The sequence below is a fragment of the Vulpes vulpes genome, chromosome 12 (genome assembly GCF_048418805.1).
Source record: "Vulpes vulpes isolate BD-2025 chromosome 12, VulVul3, whole genome shotgun sequence".
NCBI lineage: Eukaryota > Metazoa > Chordata > Mammalia > Carnivora > Canidae > Vulpes > Vulpes vulpes.
The window spans coordinates 34,610,099-34,631,712 of NC_132791.1; the positions used below are offsets into that span (position 1 = coordinate 34,610,099).

Here is a 21,614-nt window from a genome sequence, read left to right on the forward strand (position 1 = left end):
AAATAAATAAAAAGAATCTTTAAAAATAAAAAAAAATTGCCTCCTTGTTTTTATGCTAAATTTCTCAAATTCTCTCTTTTTAAATACCTTCAATAGAGGCCCCTTATAGGATCCTCTAGTTTTTGTATTCAGTGACCTCCTTACCCTGCCCCCTGTGGAGGTGATCATTTATTTGAGCACTATAAATTTTTATTGTTTCAAATTATGTAGTGTGGCAGATTCTTACTTTGATTTTGAAAACATTTAATTGTGAAATGAGATGGATTTTACACTTCTGTGATACTCTTTAAAATAATTGGAGATAACGTGCTCTGCAGGTATATTAGAAGGTTGATTTTTCAGTATCAATATAAGCCCTCTGAATGAAGCCATTTTAATATCTGTTAAGTTTAAATATTATTATTTGGTAATGAAAGATGCAAAGTTTAAGCTACTTGAAACATATATAGGAAGAGCCTCTGATTTCAGAATAAGTTATTTGCCACTTACCAAAAACTATGTTGTACCCCCTCTAATAGAACTAAGTAGAATTTCCTTTATGTAGTTCTGCCTAGGTGGCAGGCATGTTTAGTGTTCTTTTAAAGTCATTGAGCCTGTCCTCCTTTCTTCTACCCATCATTTCCAGATCAGGTTAAATTGGCAAGTTGGTTTCAAAACCAACTGACCTCTGAGACACTGGTAGAAGTATACTGGTTGAGAGTATGAAGCATTGGAACCAGAGAGCCTGAGCTTGAATCTCAGTTCCACCACTAATTATACATATGTCTTTGGGCACATTGGTTTCTGTGCCTCAGACTCTTCTCTTGTTAAATGGAACTAATAATAGCTACCTCCCAAGATTGTTGAGTTAGTCATTGGAAGGCTGTTACATCAGAGTCTGGACTAGGAAGCATTTAGTTAAACCAATTTCACTGCCACCATGACCACCATCCCCCAGTGTAGTACTCCTCTAAGTGGCCTTTCTTCACTCTGTACCCACCTACAACCTCTCTACCACATTGCTACCTGATGATCTTCTTAAAATGAATAGTAATTCATATTGACTTCCTCCTAAGTGTGTCTCCTTTGTTTCCCAGACATAATTGCTCTTTGTACCTGTTTTTAGGGCCAATCTATCTTAATAAAGAATGGGCAAAGCTCATAGTTTGGTATGGCTGAGGGGAATCCATTACTCTTCTAGCTTCTCTCCTTGTATGATCAATATCATCTTTTGATTCTCTTTTATGTTACTTGTTGGCTTATGCTTAACTAATAAAGTGATTGCTGTATCTTTTGTCATTTGTGCAAAATCCCACCTTAACTATATTTTTATAGTATGGCTGTAGTTATATCTTTATTAGTTGACTAGTATACAGATCCAGGAAAATTTAGGAATTTGAGGATGTGATTCTTCATTTTCCTCAATCTGTCTGTTACTCCTCCCTAGCCAAGTCTAGAGGAGGCTTTATTTTTCTTCCCTGAGCTGTGCAGGTATATTGCAGAGTTCCTTCTAACTTCCTGGTTGAGTATGACTCCCCAAAATATTACAACATTATAAAGAAACAAAACAAGTAAAACCTTCCAAAACATTGTGCTCTGTAACAGCAGACTTCTTTTTTTTCCTCATATATATGTAAATATTTTTTGTGCTTTTTATATACAGGCCATTTAGATTGTTATTGAATGAAAGACGCCTGTTGCTATTCTCAAGTGCCATTTCTTTTCCACTCCTGTAATGTTCTTTTATCTTCCTACCCATTGACTGATAAATGTTAAATTTTGGACCTTGTTGCTTCCATTTTTAGCCTTAGTGTTCAAATCAATTCTGGTTAATTTTTTTTCTTCATTAGTTCTACTAGTTGTTGTTCTACATAGTCTTGTTGTTAAATATTTTTTTCATAAGACATTTATAGTAAGATGGTGCTAAAAAGCTCATAAAAATAATCAGTCCACTTTGTTCCACCATTCTTCCAATTCCACCCATCTTCCCCCTCCCAACTCTGTGGCTGTTTTTTTGGGGTATTTATTCTACCTATTTTGAAATATTTATAAATTACTAACCCTTCAATTTATTTCTTTTATAATATATCATGATTTTATTTTTTAAAAAGATTTTTATTTATTTATTCATGAGAGACAGAGAGAGAGAGAGACAGAGACACAGGCAGAGGGAGAAGCAGGCTCCATGCAAGGAGTCTGACATGGGACTGGATCCCAGGTCTCTAGGATCAGGCCCTGGGCTGAAGGTGACGCTAAACTGCTGAGCCACCCAGACTGCCCTGTATCATGATTTTAAATTCAAGTAACTTCACCTTTTCTAGTTGATTTTTTATTTTTTAAGGTTTTATTTATTTACTCATCAGAGACACAGGGAGAAGAGAAGCAGAGACATAGGCCAAGGGAGAAGCAGGCTCCATGCAGGTAGTCTGACGCGGGACTCAATCCCAGTTCTCCAGGATCACACCCTGGGCTGGATGACGGCACTAAACTGCTGAGCCACCAGCTGCCCTGTTTCAGCCAGTTGCACTATGTCTGTACTCATTTCATTAAATCTGCCCATTTCTAACAAAGATGATTTCTCATTTCAATGAAATGTTTTGCAAGTTTTTCTTAAATACTCAATACCTTTTACTTTTTATATAACATAGCTTGTAAACTGTTTATGCCATTTGGTCCTCTTAACCTTGAATTCTACTTTGTATGATATGAATGTAGCACTCATGCTTTTCTTTCTTTTGGGGCCAATTAGTGGATAGTTCTTGGCCCATTCCTTCATCTTAAAACTTTTCTCAGTTGTTTGATGTTGTATTTCTTAGGAGCAGTCTGTATATGCTCTTTGTCTTTTTAATCCAGTCTAACAATCTGTCTTTCAGTGGGAGAATTCAGCTTCCTTTTTTATTCTGTGAGTAATACTTGATTTTATTACTTTTTGCCTTGTTCATTATTTATATTTGTGACTTTTTCCATTTTTCTGAATTTCACTTTTATTTTCAAGTTGATACTCAATTTTGAGTTTCCTCCTGTTTATGTGGCAGTTCTGTACTTTTCCATTTCATTATTGGCCACCTTCCCTTTCAATGGCTCATAATCCAATTTTTTTTCTACTTTACCCTGTAAAAATGATACCAACATTTTCTTACACCTTGATACTCAAACCTTTTCTTACATACCTAAAATTCTACAGAGATAATTTAATTTTTTAGATCCAGATTTTTTGTTAGCTTTTTTTTGCGTGTCAGGAATTCACATTGAGCACTGCTACTGTGTATTCCAGATGGGTGATTATCCATTTCAATTTATTTCTGTATAGAAGGCAAGGTGCGAGGGTGCTTGGGTGGCTCAGTGGTGGAGTGTCTGTGCCTTTGGCCCAGATCGTGATCTTGGGGTTCCAGGATCGAGTTCTGCATTAGGTTCCCTGAAGGGAGCCTGCTTCTCCCTATGCCTATGTCTCTGCCTCTCTCAAGGTAAGGTGTGTTGCCCTCCTGTTTCCTCTTTTCTTCACCTTCCTACACATGAAAGGTCTCATTTCTAATTCAGTTACTGTTTAGTTAAAATCCCTTCTCAAGTCCTTTCCTTAGATGGGGCAGTGGGTGATGTGCTCTTTGAATCCTTAAATTTTGGCACACACTTCTTTCACACTGACTGTGTGTAGGATGTTTGGCTGGTTCTGCCTTTTCTCCCAGTCGTCTTGATTTTTCTGTTCTCAGTTTCACTGTTACAGAGTTCCATGTAATTTCATTCTTTTTAAGTGTTAACTAATTATTCTTTCTGGTAACTTGTAAAGTTTTCTTTTATCCTTAAAGTTGAGGAATTTTAGCATGACGTTCTTGAGCGTGTCTCTTTTATTAGTCCTGCCAGGATCTTTGAAGTGCCCTGTGAGCTCACAATTCAGTCTTCACTTTTTTTCCCATATTACTTTAACTCTGGCCTCTCTCCTCTCTTTTCCTTTTTCTCCTTCCAGAGACTGTCCTGGAACTCTGTATGGTTGGTATGTCAGTTAGGGCTCCTCAGTCTGTTCTTCAGGTTTCTTCTCTTTGCCACTAATGATTTTCATCTCTTTGTATCTTTATACTTTGAGATTTCTTCCAGTTAATCCTTTATGCCACCATCTAGAGTCTATCTTGTTCTTTAGTTTATCTACTAAATTATTTACCTTGAGAGGTTTATTTTTAAATTTTACATCAGCTAATATTTTAAATCCATAGAAATTATTTTTTGCTGTGTTGTGTGCCTCTTCTTAAGTAATCATACTATTTTTGACTTCAGTGTTTCGTATGTGTCCTTCAGAAGATCTGGGAGGCTGCTCTCTCCTACTCTCACCGACTCTTAGCTATGTTATTGATACGTGCATTGGGCTTCAGGGTGAGTTGTTATGAGACCTTAGATTTTTGTAATCCTGTAAGTGATGAGCTACTGCTACAGGCATCTCAGCCTCTCCTATAAGAGAGGCATGTTGTGTATTTCATGTGTACACACATGGGAGACCCTCTTGGAGCAGGGAGGCTGACCATATTTGTGCATATCATCTGTGTGTACAACTCTTCTGTGTCTTGCTTAGAGCCCAGAGCAGAGCAAGCCTTATATCAGTCCTCTTTCAAGATGCCTGTAATCTTATGGCCACGTTCCTTAGGCCCCATTCACTATCTGTTATTTCCTAGAGCTGACTGTTGAAGAAGGTAAATGAGTTGGATTTGGGATTAAAGTTGGGGGAGGTGAATCCAATTTAAGGTCCCTTCTTTCCCCAGAATCCTGAATTTTTATACTTTATTCATAGCTGCAAATGGTCTTTCACCCCTCTGAAATTTTTCATGTGTTTAATGGTGTTACAGGAGAGATTTTTAGTTTGAAAATTGATCTTTGACTGTTTTACCCAGCCTTTCATATGCATAAACTCTTGGACTATATTACAGTTTCTAAGAAGTGTCCTTTTCAGATGCACTGTGAACAAATAACCCTTTAAAGGAGAGTTTATTGCTTTTGGATAAATAAAACTCTTCTGGGAGAGATTATTTGTCCGTATGCAAATTTCATTGAACAAGATATGAATGATCTGAACATCTTGCACAACACAAAAGCCAGTTGAAGTAGGGCAGATACCAGGAATAAAAGCATAAGTAAAGAGAAGAGACAGGAGCTGGAGAAAGAATGAGCTTTGCATTATGAGTGGTATTAGGAAGAAGAGGTGGTGATAACCCAGTAATTGGAAGCCACATATAATCAGAAAAATTTATTTTGTCCTCTAGTTAAGACCTTTTCGCAAGCTATCTACTAGAGTTGCTGACAAGTAGTATTAGAAGAGATTATACATTAAAAGGACCTGTTCTCTTCCAGAAAATTAAAACAAGGAAGCATTCAGTAGAATCTGAGAGGATGAAAGAAAAAACTGTACCCTATATTCACAGGTAGTAAAGTTAGTGCAAATATGTATATGTTTAAATACTCATTTGCCTTAAATATTTGAGATTTGAATTATGCACACTTACTCTCCCTAATATTGATATTCAGTTTGTCCTAATGAGCCTCAGGCAAAGAAAATTTGAATTATATAACATGTGTAAACTTCACATTGAATAGTAATTAGTCTGTTCTGCTTAGTGGCACTTAATGTTGAGGTTAATAGTTCAGTAACAATTTTAAAAAGCCAGTGACTTATCTCCCAATATATATAGTATAGATAGGCTGAGAATCAGTAAAAGCTTTTATTCTGGGTCAGTAACAGTTTAATTCCTGACTTTGTGTCTAAGCCTTGGTTTTACAATTATTGCATGTATGACTATGGAGCTGGGGGACAGGGCACCTGAACTTTGTAATTTATCACTGGCCAGGGCAAAGACCACGTCCTGTATTCTAGGAACCATTCTTCCACCTTTTTCGTATTTCCTAAATATTTACCTGGGGTGTTGTTAGGGAAAATGTTTTTCTTTTTACTTCTCCATTGCCTTAATTTAAAGAAAGCTTTTAGGTAAAGGGGCAGCAGCAAAAACAGCTGGGTAGTTTGCTTCTGTGAAGATTTGTTGAGTTGGTGAAAAGCTGACAGTGGGCATTAAATACCTAGACCAATGTGGGAGTAAAAAGTTATGACATTTTTTAAGTTTTATGCTTAACATCATACATATGTAATTAAGACAAGAACTTAAACTATCTGACACACAAGAGTCTGTGTCATATACCACTGTGTACTTTGCATTAAGAATTCTGGTTTATCCTACAAAAAGGTTTTAAAAATAAATCATGAAAGGACTCCTGTAGAAGGGTTTTTTTTTTTTTTTTTTTTTGGTACAAAATTTACTGTTTTTTTTTTTTTAATGCTTAATATTAGAAAACATGTTGGTAGGTAAAAATCTGTATTTTTAAAAGTCACATTTATAAAAATATGTGTAATACTCCATGAAGGTTGAATATTAAGCAGCAGTGCTTGGGTGTTCTAGAGCCATAATTAGAATACTGATTGCAAATTACCAAAATTCAGTGAGTCAACAAACCAATTTAAAAACAAACTCAAGGATATTAGATTTCAAATGTTCTTCCTTAATTTAGTTTGCCCATTATACTTTATTTTAATTATTCATAGTATTGCTTAACATGGCAGGAAATGTCTTGTAATAGAATTGATAAAATAATGTAGTTTCAGTAATATGAATACTATCTTTAGCATTCTGCTTTTAAATCTCAGATTGAGATGTTTTATAAGGAATCATCTAGTTTGATGCATAAAAGCATGTTTTTGCATAGTAACTTTATCTATTTTAGAAGTTTGAAAGCAAATGCTCCCTTTTGAAAAATCAGTGGAGTAATTGCTATATATCATTTTGTTGTTGTTGTTGAGCAAATGAGAAAAAAAATTGTGAGAAGAAAAAAAAATACATAATTTCACTAACATAGGATAATGATTTTTCATTTTGAGTATTACTATCTTGTTTTTCTTCAAGTTTTTATTTAAATTCCAGTAAGTTAACATACAATGTAATATTAGTTTCAGGTGTAGATTTTAGTGATTCTTGAATATAACTGGTGCTCCTCACAAGTGTTCTCCTTAATCCTAATCACCTATTTTTGCCCATTCACCTCCCTTCTGTTAACCATCAGTTTTCTATAGTTAAGTCTCGTTTCTTGGTGCCCCCCTCCCACCTTATATTTGTTTGTTTTGTTTCTTAAATTCCATATATTGGGTTACATGGGTGGCTCAGTTGGTTAAGTGTCCAACTCTTGATTTCAGCTCAGCTCTTGATCTCACGGTCATGAGTTCAGGTCCCACGTTGGGCTACTTTAAAAAAAATAAGTGAAATCATATGGTATTTGTTTTTCTTAGACTGATTCATTTTGCTTAACATAATACTCTATAGTTCCATTGACGTTGTTGCAAATGACAAGATTTCACTGTTTTATGGCTGAAGAATATTCCATTGTGTGTGTGTGTGTGTGTGTGTGTGTGTGTATGTATATGTCATTTGCAAATATCTTCTCTCATTCTATAGGTTGCCTTTTAGATTCTTTCCTTCACATTGATTATTACTTTTCGATGTTCATTCATGTACATTCTTTCCTCTTCTTTTTTTGGGGGCATAGATTCTTAAAGTATTGTTCGTTTTAGTGAAAAGCATAACCTCTGCCCAGTATCTTTTCTGTATCATGCTAGATATTGAAGGGATATAAGATTGGCTTATGTATCATGGATTTAAGTGGGTAAGTTAGATGTACAGCACAATTACCAAACCATGGGGATGTAAATTCTAGATGAAAATTTGGACATTTGTCATTGGTTCCATTAGGAAGTGGAAGTAAGCAATAAAGAGCTTTTTCTTTTATAGTATTGGTGTGGATTTTTTCCATCTTCAGGATTTACTTCTGTTTCGTATTCTTAGTATTAATGGTAGGGGTTCAAAAATATGTTAAGTATGGGGGATCCCTCGGTGGTGCAGCGGTTTGGCGCCTGCCTTTGGCCCAGGGCACGATCCTGGCGACCCGGGATCGAGTCCCACGTCGGGCTCCCGGTGCATGGAGCCTGCTTCTCCCTCTGCCTGTGTCTCTGCCTCTCTCTCTCTCTCTCTCTCTCTCTGATTATCATAAAAAAACTAATAATAAAATAAAAAATAAAATAAAAAATATATGTTAAGTATGGATTTAAATTTTGTTCCTAAATAGAAAATTTCTTTTTTTAAAAAATTATTTATTTGACAGAGAGAGAGAGAGAGAGAGCGCACGCACGCGCACATGTGTGCGCATGTACATGCACAAGTAGGGGGAGTGGCAGGCAGAGGGAGAGGAAGGGAAGAAGCAGGTTTCCTGCTGAGAGGCTTGATCCTAGGACCCTGGGATCATGACCTGAGGTGAGGGCAGATACTCAGCTTACTGAGCCACCCAGGTGCCCCTAAATAGAAAGGCTCTATATAGGTTATATATTCTGAGGTACTTATATGAGTGAAAAAATAGGTAACACATTTGGAATGGAATAAGCAGTGAGGAACCCTTTCCTCATCATTGCACAACAGTAATTACTGCAAACTTTTCAATCCATTTAGTATCTATTAGGTAAAATCTTTGTTCTGTTAGGTATTTTTTTCTTTGCTAGTGGATGGAGACATATTCCATAACTGTTGAAATTTGGACATCAAAAAATAATTGCTTTTTATCTCAGATGGAGAATTATTTTTTTTCTTGAGTCTTGTGATTCTTTACATTAAAAAGCCATTTAAATCTAATATTATCCAGCTCACTCTATGACCCTTCGCTATTTTTCTGTCTCATTCTCAATCTTTGCTGTAGCTAAATGCTGCTTCCCAAGTATAAGCTGTGCTTTGATCCCTCATTGTTTTGGTTCACTCTAGTCCCTGGTCTCCAAGTACTTTCTCATTCTTCTCGTCCTAGTAATGGCCTGCTTATCCTTGAGGATCTAGTTTAGGTGTGAGTTCTCCATAAATTTCTGAATTATTCTTGTCCCGCACCTCCTAGAGAATTAATTACCTCCTTGTTTTTGTTGTCTTACCACATTATCGGTGGCTCTTAGAACCACCACAGCTCTTAGTTACGTCCTGGTTATTAAGAATAGGGGCCATGTATTATCCTTCTGTATAGCTTCTAGAACAGGCATTCAGTGAACATTTGTTGAACTGAGTTGTTTTGAACACCATGCTTGTCCTGATGAGGTAAACAGCTGGCCTCCCTGAATTCCTTGACCATCATGGCCCTTACTCACTGTGTTCCTCACACACCCCATCCCCACCTGTTATACTGAGGTTCTGGGTATCTCTTACAATGCATCTGAGAGCAATCAAAGAGGGGTCCTCTTTGTATAGGTGGAAAATGCCAGGAAGCTGGCTTGCACCTCCTCGTTTTCTGCAACTCTGAGTCACATCTTCTTGTCCTGTTTCTGCAGGACCCTAACAGGAGCATCCACACCAGCAGCAGCAGCAGCAGTAGCTGCAGCAGCAGCAGCAGCAGCAGTAGCAGCAGCAGCAGCAGTAGCTGCAGCAGCAGCAGCAGCAGCAGCAGCAGCAGTAGCAGCAGCAGCAGCAGCAGCAGCACCAGTTTTTCAAAGCCTCACAAATTAATGAAGGAGCACAAGGAAAAACCTTCTAAAGACTCCAGAGAACATAAAAGTGCCTTCAAAGAACCTTCCAGGGATCACAACAAATCTTCCAAAGAATCCTCTAAGAAACCCAAAGAAAATAAACCACTGAAAGAAGAAAAAATCGTTCCTAAGATGGCCTTCAAGGAACCGAAACCCATGTCAAAAGAGCCAAAACCAGACAGTAACTTACTCACTATCACCAGTGGACAGCAAGACAAGAAGGCTCCTAGTAAAAGGCCACCCATTTCAGATTCTGAAGAACTCTCAGCCAAAAAAAGGAAAAAGAGTAGCTCAGAGGCTTTATTTAAAAGTTTTTCTAGCGCACCACCACTGATTCTCACTTGTTCTGCCGACAAAAAACAGATAAAAGATAAATCTCATGTCAAGATGGGAAAGGTCAAAATTGAAAGTGAGACATCCGAGAAGAAGAAATCAACCTTACCGCCATTTGATGATATTGTGGATCCCAACGATTCTGACGTGGAGGAGAACATGTCCTCCAAATCTGATGTGAGTAGCCTTGTTGGTTTCCCATCTTTACCTTGTTAGTCTTCAGAGTCTATTTCACATGGCTGCAGGATAAAGAGTGAGGGAAGAGAATGACAGCTAAACCATGAAATGGTAGCATGGAAGTGCCTAGAAATGAATTTCCTTAACTAATGGAAAGAAGGAAATGAAATCCTGCAGACATATGGGTTGTGATTTAAATTGTTAAAGGAAAGATACTTTCCATAGCATAATAATGGGCCATTTGAATAGCAGCAGAAAAATTGAGATGCTCATTAGAGCTTAGTTACTATGCTTTTTCAGTGATTACTGATTTAGGAGAGTGAGAAGAATGTAATAAACTTAGTAATATGAGAGATAAATTTAAAAGAGAAAGTTAGAAAATATTGGGTGCGGTTATAATGTTCATCTTTTTGGTCAGTGCAATCAAGTAATTTGTTTACAAAGATGGAAAGCTGGCAATAGTTTTTTTTTTAAACAGTTTTATTTTAATTCATGTTGTAATATACCATATATATTTAAAATGAATAATTTGGTAGATTTTGACTTACATGTGCTCATGAAACCAAGTGGTGGTATTTTGAAAATGAAACATTTGATTTCTTTTTCATTGGCTAGCCATTGATTTGGGAGGGGATGAGGAGGAATGCAATCTTCATTGTGTTTTTGCTGATGGGCAGGATTATCTTTTCTGGATGCCTAAAAGACCATCTGACCATCTAATATCCCTCTGAAATGTTGTCTGATTTAAGGTTTAAACTAATACAGATTCCTCAGAGTTGGGAGGGATTTTCATGTTATCTATCTAATTTTCCACCAGTGTAAGAAATTTTACGCTTCTAGCAACACAACTATTAGTAATTTGAAAAGTATTCCAGTTCCACTTCTAGAGAATGAACATTATTTACTCTGAAATCATGGTCACTTTTTTTTTTCTTAACACACTTTTGCCTTCTTTAGTTGCTTATTAATCACAATCAGTCCAAATAATCTCCTTACTTTGACTTGCCATTATTTCTAGACAATGATCAAGGAAGATACCTGGTTAAAAGATATCAGTTTGAGAATATTTCTCTTTTTGTCCCATGAGTTCACCATATACACATGTTTCTAATCCAAATACTGGCAGAGGTAGGAGGATTTAGTAGCAGATTCTCCCTTATGCATTTGTGGTGGGAAGAAGGGCAGCCACGGTTAGGACATGGCATCAGTTGTCTCTACTATCCTCTATAGCTAATCTTGACTTTGGAAAAAAAAAAAAGATTTTAATTTATTTTAGAGACCTAGAGCATGAGTGAGTGGAGGGTGGGGAGCAGAAGGGGAGAGAGAGAGAATCTGAAGCAGACTGTGTGCTCAGTGTGGAGCCCAACATGAGTTTTGGTCCCACAACCTTGAGATCATGACATGAGCTGAAACCAAGAGTTGATCATTTAATTGACTGAGCCACCCAGCCGTCTCTAATCTTGAAATTTTAATAGAGGATCAGATTGGGAGTAGAGTATTAAAATACACGAGATTGGGGTAATTTGTTCCCGTGTTTGGTCAATGTTTTTTAGTGATAGTTTATTGAATGGAGATGAGAACTAATGGGTTTCTCCCAGTATCTCAAGCATTTCTTTTTCCTCCTGTGCTTTTTACTTAGTCTCTTCGTAGTATAAAATTCGTTCTTAATGCTTAAGATGTTATTTGGAAATTTTTTGTGTTTGACTTTTATTTCAAATCACCCTAAAGTGTTCATTGAGCCTCTTGGGATGTGATTAGTCTATGAAGATTGTCAGGTTTAGCAACTTTGTCTTTCTATATTCTGACATATTATGATTCTTTTAGAGCAGAAGTTTTCAAATTGTGGCTTGTGATTCACTGGTGAGCCATGAAACCAATTTAGCATGTCATTAGCAGTATTAAGAAAAATCAGAATACATTGTAATTAGTGTGGATAAGTAAGGGTTTGTAAAAATTTTATGTCATAGGTTGTGTGTATTCCTTATAGTATGTCATCGTCAAAATTCTGAAAGGCATCTTTCTTTTATGTTTGCTGATTTATGAGAAGATCGAATGACATTCATAAAGCAAAGCTCTACATGAAATTATCACAAATAATCATCTTTTTTAGATAACTCTGTATTCTTGTTTTCATTTTCTCTTGCTCCCTCCCTTTTATATATGATTTATAAGATACGGTTTTTCATAAACTTCATGTTCAACTTAGTATATTTATCCAAAGCAATATCTTAAAAAATCTTCTGGAGTGAAGAGTTAGAATTATAATTCCTTACAGTAGTTAGCAAGTTTTCAAAAACCGTTCATGGCATAGTAGAGCCACATATCCAGTGATTGTTATAGGAGTTTTTATAGTGGGTTCTGCTCATCATTACAGAGAAAGCCTCTAAAGACTTTTGGGCATTATTTGGGTATAAAATACAACAAATGTATTTTCTTTATCGGTTTTCTGGTAGTAGTGCTTTTACTGTTGCTGTAGTTGGTTTAATTCTCTGAAATGTAGGTGGTAGAGACAAAGAAAATTGACAAAGTGGTTCTAAATAAGCCAGGGCCCAAAACACCTTTCTGTGAGTAAAGGAGATAAAGGGGGGCTGAAATTCCGTTTATCCAATAGTAGAAATCATGTTTGTTTGGCCTTCTTCCTACCTGGTGTCCCTCCTGTGGGCAAGACAGAAGGAATGGGAGGCCATTGTAATGGAGAGCAGTGAGGAGCCCAAATCCTTCCTTGGCCAGTAAGGGATTTGATAGCTTGGGACCTGCCCAACTTTTCGGGGGGCACTGTTCACAATGCCCTGGTGGTAAGTGTGTCTGCATCTGAGTAAGTGTGATAAGATGACCTGATCTCTCTAACATCCTTTCCAGCTTTGTTACTTGAATATGAGCCAGATTTGTGTTCACTTTCGGCAGATGGGGTAGGGGGGTAATTTTAGACACAACGAGCAGAGATCATGGATGACTTGGAAACAGAAGAAAGAGGAAGAAAAGAAATTGAAAGAATGTGAAGAATTAGGAAGGGCTAGGAACAAAAGATTATATACCTGGGAAGCCTGTGAAGTAAACATCTTACCTCAGTACACATTAGTTACAATTAAAAGGAAGAACTTTTTAAAGAAGGTTTTGCATAATTAAGTTAGATTCCGGTTTTATATAAAAATAAAATCAGTGTTCTTAAGATTGAGTAGAAAGCTTAGATTGTTCATTCATATGGTTCTTTTTGGTTAAGATTTTTATTTTTATATATTTTGCATAGAAAAGTAGAAGTACATCCATCCTTATATGGTCTATGTGTCTTTTGAGTGATCACTTATTTGTCAAGTGCTTAGGCAGGTAGGTAGGTAGTCAGTCAAGTAATCAAGTAATTAGGAGCTTGTCCTGTGGTATTAGGCTGTATTTTGAAGCCCAGCTCTTCCGGTAATCTTGGGCAAGCACTTTAACCTTTTGTGTTTCTTAGTTCTTTTGTAGGATGGATATCATAATAGTGTTTTACTATGTAGGATTATTGTGAAAAAGATCAGTCTGGAGAAAGCACATAGCACATTAGCCAAAAAATATTAGTTAGCCATGATTATGTATGATGTGACTTCTGGAAACCTTTATAACCTATAGCTTTGCAAGAGATTTTTTGCTTTTCAAAAATAATTTAGAATTTTTGTGTCCTTTTTCGAGGGCGTGGGTTATATGTTTTCAAGGGGGAAAAGTACTTGAAATAGGCATCTATGTCCTATTGCTCTCAATTTTGTCTTGAGGTATATGGCCTTGATATTGATATGCATTTGTTGTATAGTGAGTGGAAAAATACAGGATGAAGAGTGTAAGTTTTAGGGATCCCTGGGTGGCGCAGCGGTTTGGCGCCTGCCTTTGGCCCGGGGCGCGATCCTGGAGACCCGGGATCGAATCCCACGTCGGGCTCCCGGTGCATGGAGCCTGCTTCTCCCTCTGCCTATGTCTCTGCTTCTTTCTCTCTCACTGTGTGCCTATCATAAATAAATAAAATTTAAAAAAAAAAAAAAAAAAGAGTGTAAGTTTTAAATCACAAGTTAAGCCAAAGTTTCCCGGGATCTTTTAGCTTTTTAATTAAAATAGATAAAGGACAAGAACATAGCTAGCACTGTGTTAGGTTAGGCACTTAGTTGTTTTTTTATTGCTATTCATATTAAAGAAAGACATCCAAAGAAATGACTTAACCTCTGGGTTATTATTAATGTTACAAAGAATCATTTAATTAATTAATTAATTATTTTATTTTATTTTTATTTTTTACAGAATCATTTGAAAATACATCTCTGAAGTGTTTTTTCTTTTCTAAAGAAATTTAGTTTTGTTACATGAAGTCCATCAGTGATTTTTTTTCCCCCTATGGAATTCAAGAGTTACAAGTTGTATGAGTAGGGGGGCAGAAGGACTGGTTTATAGTGGGTGAGCATTTGGCAAATGCAGAAAACATAACATGTTTTTGCTATGTACATAAATGTTAGCATTAAGAATATTTTACCTTCAAGGACCTAGATAATTCCCATTGGAGTAAAGCTGTTTTTAGTTTAGGAAATTATCATTTTGTAGTCATAATGGTCATTTATGGAAACTGTCCTTATGCTAACAGCTGGAAGGGTGAGGATCTGTGTCTGTGTCAGCTGAAAGTTTGTAATTGTAGTTTGTATTAACTTGTTTAAACTTTAATTAACAATTAAAAAGAACTCAAATATCTATTGCCCTTCCTATGATTTCCTAGGATTTGTTTTTTATATGACTTAGCATCTGAAGAGAAGTCTATTGAGTTGATACTGTTTTGTGATGTGAGAAAATTTGGTATTCACAGCAGAGAAGTAGGGGAAAAAGAGTAATAAAATTGGAATAAGTATAATCAGACTTGGCTATGGTAGTATTTCCTTATCATTGCCTTTGTTTTTTGTGCTTCGCAGAGATTTAATTGTAATTTAAAAGCTCAGATGTTAAAGGTTCTAATAGTCTTTCCTTGAAAGTGGGCAGATTACATTTGGTAAAATGTTACATAATCTGGCCAGCTGGGTGAGGAAGGAGGCTATAATTCTGTCTTTTGATACTTTGGTTTGCCTAAGTGTTTTCTTGGATAAAATCTTCCTGAGGGAAAAAAGATGAAATCTCATGGAATGGTAGCTTTTTACCAAGGGTGGGTAGTGTGCTGACACAGAATAAAGCCTGCAAGCCACCTTAGTAGTAGCTTCTTTTGAAAAGAAAAAAAGAAGGAAAAAGAAACTTCCCATCTTTTGTTCTGCCTCATTTCCTCTCACCCCACCCTGTTCCTTGCCTACTGTCTGGAGCTGGCAGTGAACGTCCTGCTGTTGAAGCAGTGGCCTCAGGTTTTTATGTGATGGAAGGTTGCAACAGTCCAAGAAGAAGGTCTTTATTGTGTTTTCAAAGTGGCTTTTTAATGACTTGTAATTCCAGCACATGCAAAAGCTGTAAAGTCTGTAAGTATGGTGAGCGAGCAGCTGGAGAGGCCATTCATTAAAGGGCTGCCCTGCTTGGGGTCGGGGGGTGGGGCGCGACTCTCATTCTAGATTCTGTTCTCTGCATTTTATAACTGGAGGTAAACATACCTGAAGGGTTGCAATTCTTTCTCGGCCAGATTCAGCTCGGTGTAGAACATGCATGAAAATAGAAGAAGGTTAACTTGGTTGGGTGCGGGGAGGCATTTCACCTGGGCTTGTTTTCAAATGGCTTTTGTGTAAGATGTGATGGGTTGAGGGGAGGGGATGGTCCTGCCAATCAACTGTTCCACTTACTCAGCCGCTTTCCTGATTTAGTCCAAAAAAGGATTTGAAGCAGTGAAAAGGGAGATTTTTTTTACTTTAAAACAGAGTTAGAGGCTTCATTCATCTTTTTCTTGGTTGGGTACCATACTCAACCTAAATCGTTTCTCAGGTTTTAAATAATTCTTTAGAAGCCTTTCGGTAGCTGGGGGCCATGGACAGACGGGATTATATTATTGCAGAGTTAGTTATCATCAATAATTGCCAAAACCCTGCATTTTTACTTACTTGTATTGAATTGGATCTTTCAGTAAATTCCATGAGCCTCCTTCAAGAGAGCTGCATTGCCGAGTCATTGCACTGTTGTTTTTTATTCTAGAGCCCATGATCTTTACCTGATTGTCTCATCTGTCGTTAGACACAAAATCAAAGATGCAATTCAACATGGTCTTTTCATGGCCAGCCTTACCATACCATAGGGGAGACCATATAGTTGTAGTTAAACATGCCTTGAGTGAGTACTGTCTATGTGCTAGTCACCAGTCTAAGCACTTGGCTTGTTTTGACTTATTTAACCCTCAAAGCAGCTTTCTGAAAGAGGTACTATTGTCCCCTTTTTATAGATGGGAAAACTGAGGCTCAAAGTTTAAGAGACTTACCCAAAGTTGCCATGTGGTGGAGCCAGAATTTGATTCCACTTGGCAGAGAGTTCACTCAAGAGGAATTTTGTAATGAAGCAAATCTTGTTTTCCCATGAATTCATACTACATTTGCAGAGATGTACTTCATGAATTTGGTATCACTGCTGTGAAAGCCTTTGATAACATATTGTTACATTTATGAATCATATTTCTTTGACCTATCTATTGATCTGGGCTTTTACCAACAGCCTACAGGAAGTGACAGGTTGTCCTTAGAGCTGAGTTTGACATACATAGCCTGAAGTGAGGGAGGAGCTTTGAAACATCCAAGAATCTGACTTTTTACACATACTTGCTTCAAGTATAACAGACTCTCATGGCTGTGGATTTCACATTATTATGTCATCAACACTATTTCCCTGCTCCTAGAATTTTTCCCACTTGCTTTTGTGAGGAATTTATGTTTAACAGAGCTGAGCTGCAATATCAAGCTTTCCCAGAAGGTGCCACCAAATAACAAATGGTGTCCTACAGTTCGAAGATCACTTCTTTTTGAATCTTCTAGTTATGTTTTGTGATTTCATTTTATAATGTTGGTAAGTTATTCAAAATGTAGGCCATGCTTTCTGTGAATTAGGGGACAAGGTAATGCAATGACAGGTCAGAGGGTGGTTTTCTTTTGGTGTCTATGTAATTATTTAGTCAAGTTTGACAAGTTGTTCTCAGTAGGTAACAATTTATGACTGTAAACTTTAAAGGCAGTATCAAGGTCCACAAAGAAAAATCACCCCTAAGAGGCTACTTTGGTTACTAAAGATGATTGCACAGTGAGATGTTCCAGATAAAGGTGAAGATCCTTCTGTTAGGAGAAAATCGATAAGCATTTACTTAAGTATTTGGGGATAACAAACTTGCCTTTGAATTCTGAAGATATAGAGGATAGGGATGTGGGGGGCCACTGGGGTAGGGAGAAATATTCAGAATTAGAAACACAGAGAAAAGGAAATTTTCTTGCCTAGGTAGAGCGAAAATGTTTGGAGTCCTCAGATGTGATGTGATGTATTTATTTAATCATTTTTAAATTCAAGTATAATTAGCATACAATGTTATATTAGTTTCAAGTGTATAATATAGTGATTCAACAATTCTGTACATTAGTGCTCATCAAGATAAGTGTACTCTTATCCTCTTTACCTATCTCACTCATCCCCCTACCCCCTTCCCCCTGGCAACCACCAGTTTGTTCTCTGTATTTTAGAGTCTGCTTTTTTGTGTTTCTCTTTTCTTTGTTCGTTTGTTTTGTTTCTTAAATGCTATATATGAATGAAATCATATGGTATTTGTCTTTCTCTGACTTACTTTGCTGAGCATCATATCCTCTAGATCCATCCATGTTGTTGCAAATGGAAAGAGCTCATTATTTTTTATGGCTGAGTAGTATTCCACTGTATATACATACCACATCTTGTTGATGGGCACTTGGGCTGCTTCCATATCTTGGCTGTTATAAATAATGCTGCACTAAACACAGAGGTGCAAATATCATTTTGAATTAATGTTTTTATTTTCCTGTGGTAAACACCCTGTAGTAGAGTTAGTTGCTGGATCATATGGAGATTCTATTTTTAATTTTTTTGAGGCACTTCCGTACTTATCGATTTTCCACAGTAGCTATACCAGTTTGCATTCCCACCAACAGTACACAAGGGTTCCTTTTTCTCCATATCCTTGTCAATACTTGTTTGTTACATTTTTTATTTTAGCCATTATGACAGGTATGAAGTGATACTGTAGTGTCAGTTTGATTTGCATTTCCCTGATGGTTAGTCTCTTAGCAATATGGTTATCTTCTTTGAAGAACGGTCTGGTCTGTTCAGGTCCTCTACCCAGTTTTTAATTGGATTATTTGATTCTTTTTGGTATTGAGTCATAAAAGTTCTTTACATATTTTAGAAATTAACCCATTATCAGATATATCATTTACAAATATCTTCTCCCATTCAGTAGGTTGCCTTTTTTGTTTTGTTGGTGGTTTCCTGTGCAAAAGGTTTTTATTTTGGTGTAGTCCCAATAGTTTAATTTTGCTTTTGTTTCCCTTGCCAGAGGAGACATATCTAGAAAAATGCTTCCATGGCTAATGTCAAAGAAATTACTCTGTATGTTTTCTTCTAGGAATTTTATGGTTTCAGCTCTCACATTTAGGTCCTTAATCCATCTGAGTTTATTTTTGTGTGTATTGTAAGAGGGTGGTCCAGTTTGTTTGTTTGTTTTCTCTTTTTTTGCATGGAGCAGTTGAGTTTCTCCAACACCATTAATTGAAGAGACTTTTTCCTATTGTATATTCTTGTCTCCTTGTCATAGATTAGTTGACCATAAAAAAGTGTAGGTTTATTTCTGGACTCTCTGTTCCATTGATCTATATATCTGTTTTTTGTGCTAGTACCCTTCTGTTTTGATTACTACAGCTTTGTAGTGTATCTTGAAAGCTAGAATTGTGATACCTTCAATTTTTTTCTTTGTTTTCAAGATTATTTTGGCTATTTGGAGTCTTTCATATTCCATACAGATTTTAGTATTATTTGTTCCAGTTCTGTGAGAAATGCTGTTGGTATTTTGATACAGATTGCACTTACATTGTAGATTGCTTTGGTTAGTATGGATGTTGTAATGATATTGGTTCGTCAAATCAGTAAGCATGGAAGATGTTATTTTAAAAATATAAATACATTACTAGAGTACCCTGGTTTGGAATCTCAGTATTTAGAATAATGGTACTGTTATTTTAAGAAATTAAATTTTTGACACCTGCTTTATTTTGTGGCTTTTATTTTTTAAAATACGATAAGCCACTGTGTCACTTTGAGTAACTACAAACATTTCCTTCTAAGTACATTTAATTTTTTAAAATATTTTTTATTACATTAATGATATTCAGTAACATTCAAAAATATTTATGTGGTAGATACTCCTGTGTATAAATACCATGTTAGATGGTACAGATGGTACAAAATTAGAATTTAGGCTGAGCTTGGAAGAAAAGAAAGGCATGAATAAGAGGAGATGAGGGGTGGAGTAAGCAGGACAAGCCGTTCTTGATCAGAGGAAACAACTTGAAAAAAACCAGCTGATGGCAAATGTAGCTAATTTTGTGTTGTCCTTACTTGAGAATGAAATCTTGTAATTGAATCCTGCCATGAATTCATCAAACTGGTTTATTAGGAATGAAGGAAGCATTATCAAACTCTACTCTTGCTTGGAATGTGCTGCACACTTTCACTCGATACTGTGGTCTTTTTTTTTTTTTCTTTAAGATTTTGTTTATTTGCCTGAGAGAGAGATAGAGCACAAGAGAACACAAGGGTGAGGGAGAGGGACAAGCAGACTCCACACTGAGCATGGAGCCTGATGCGGGGCTCTATCTGAGGACCCAGAGATCATGGTCTGAGTTCCTATCAAGGGTCAGATACTTAACTGGCTAAGCCACGTAGGTGCCCCTCAATAGCATCTTTTTAAATCCATGCAATGTATGTGATAGCATTTTTTTCATCTTGCATATGTGGAAGTGGCAGAGCTAGAATTTGAATCCAGTTCTCACTATTGCTAAAGCCCCTTCTTTTTTTGTACCATACCAACCAATTAAACCTTATTGAGAGAGAATCACCTCCTTGGCCTCACTAGAGCTCAACAAGACCTCGCTGAAAGGAGCTTATATATTTGTCTGCAGCCTTAATTTTTGTAGCTGTCACCTGGGGGACACCTCCAGATCTGGTCTGGAAGCCAGGAGGGTTTAAAATTGCAGCCCTTGGGCAGCCCCAGTGGCTCAATGGTTTAGTGCAGCCTTTGACCCAGGATGTGATCCTGGAGACCTAGGATCAAGTCCCATGTTGGGCTCCTTGTATGGAGCCTCCTTCTCCCTTTGCCTATATCTCTGCACCCCCGCGCCTCTCTCTCTGTCTCTCATGAATAAATAAATAAAATATTTAAGAAAAATAAAATAAAAATAAAATTGCAGCCCCACAAGATTATACACATTTGCATACTTTAAAAGCTCCTCCCTGAGGATCTGTCTTCCAGTCACCCTGAAACTAAGTGCTAAATGAAATTCTTCCCCTTGAAACACTGATAGGTCTTGCGCACCCTCAACAATGGGGACACATCAAAAATTAATCAGTTTAGGGAATCACAAAGGTTGGAGAGACAACCAAGAGCTAGGGCAATGTGGAATGAGAAGGCTTATCACATACACAAGGCCACACCTTCAAGACTGAGAGACATAGCAGTTCAGCCTCAAACATAGAAGCAAACAGAGTCCAGCAAAATGAGGAAACAGAAATAGGTTCCAAACCAAAGAATAAGATAAAACCTCAGAAAAAGACCTTAATGATACAGAGATAAGTCATTTATCTGATAAAGAATTTGAAGCAATGGTCACAAAGATGCCCACTGAACTCAGAAGAATGAATGAGCACAGTGAGAACTTTAACAAAAAGAGAGTATGAGAAGGAGACAAATGGGGTATTTGGATGACTCAGTCGGTTAAGTGTCTGACTCCATTTCAGCCCAGGTCATGATCTCAGGGTCATGAAATTGAGCCCTGTGCTGGCTCCACACCCTGTGCTTAAGATTCTCTCTCTTCCTTTCCCCTCTCTTCACTCTTAAGAAAAAAAAAAGTAACAAGTCACATAGCAGAAGACTACAGTAAATTGAAGCGGAGTATATATGAACAGCAAGCTGGGAAACAGAGCAATGAAACTAACTTATCAGACAGAGGAGCAAAAAAAAAAAAAAAAAGATTAAGAAAAAAAATGATGAAAACTTAGGAGACCAGTGGGACATCAAGTGGAATAATATTTGCTTTATAGAAGTCCCAGAAAGAGACAAGAGGGAGAAAAGGGCTGAAAACTTACTTGAAGAAATAATGACTAAAAACGTTCCTCACCTAGAAAAAGTAACAGACATCAGGTTTAGGTATCCCAAAGAATTCCAAATAAGATGAACCCAAAGAGAGTCCACATCAAGACACATTGTAATCAAACTATCAAAAGTTAAAGATAAAAAGGGAATCTTAAAAGCAGCAAGAGTTAAATAAATTGTTACATTCAAGGAAAACCCCACAAGGCTATCAGTAGATTTCTCAGCATAAATTTTGCAGATCAGAAGGGAGTGGTATAATATATTCAAAGAGTTAAA

The 21,614-nt window shown here is 36.8% G+C and overlaps 1 protein-coding gene across 2 annotated transcripts in view; it reads left to right on the forward strand.

Annotated features, from left to right (window-relative positions):
* The window catches only part of MLLT3 (MLLT3 super elongation complex subunit), a 279,792-nt gene that overhangs the window by 195,297 nt on the left and 62,881 nt on the right, over positions 1-21,614 (forward strand). For both annotated transcript variants that reach the window (XM_026001464.2, XM_072728179.1), the window contains exon 5: positions 9,353-10,057. In XM_026001464.2, the coding sequence (XP_025857249.1) occupies positions 9,353-10,057 (705 nt within the window). The remainder of the gene's footprint in view (positions 1-9,352; positions 10,058-21,614) is intronic.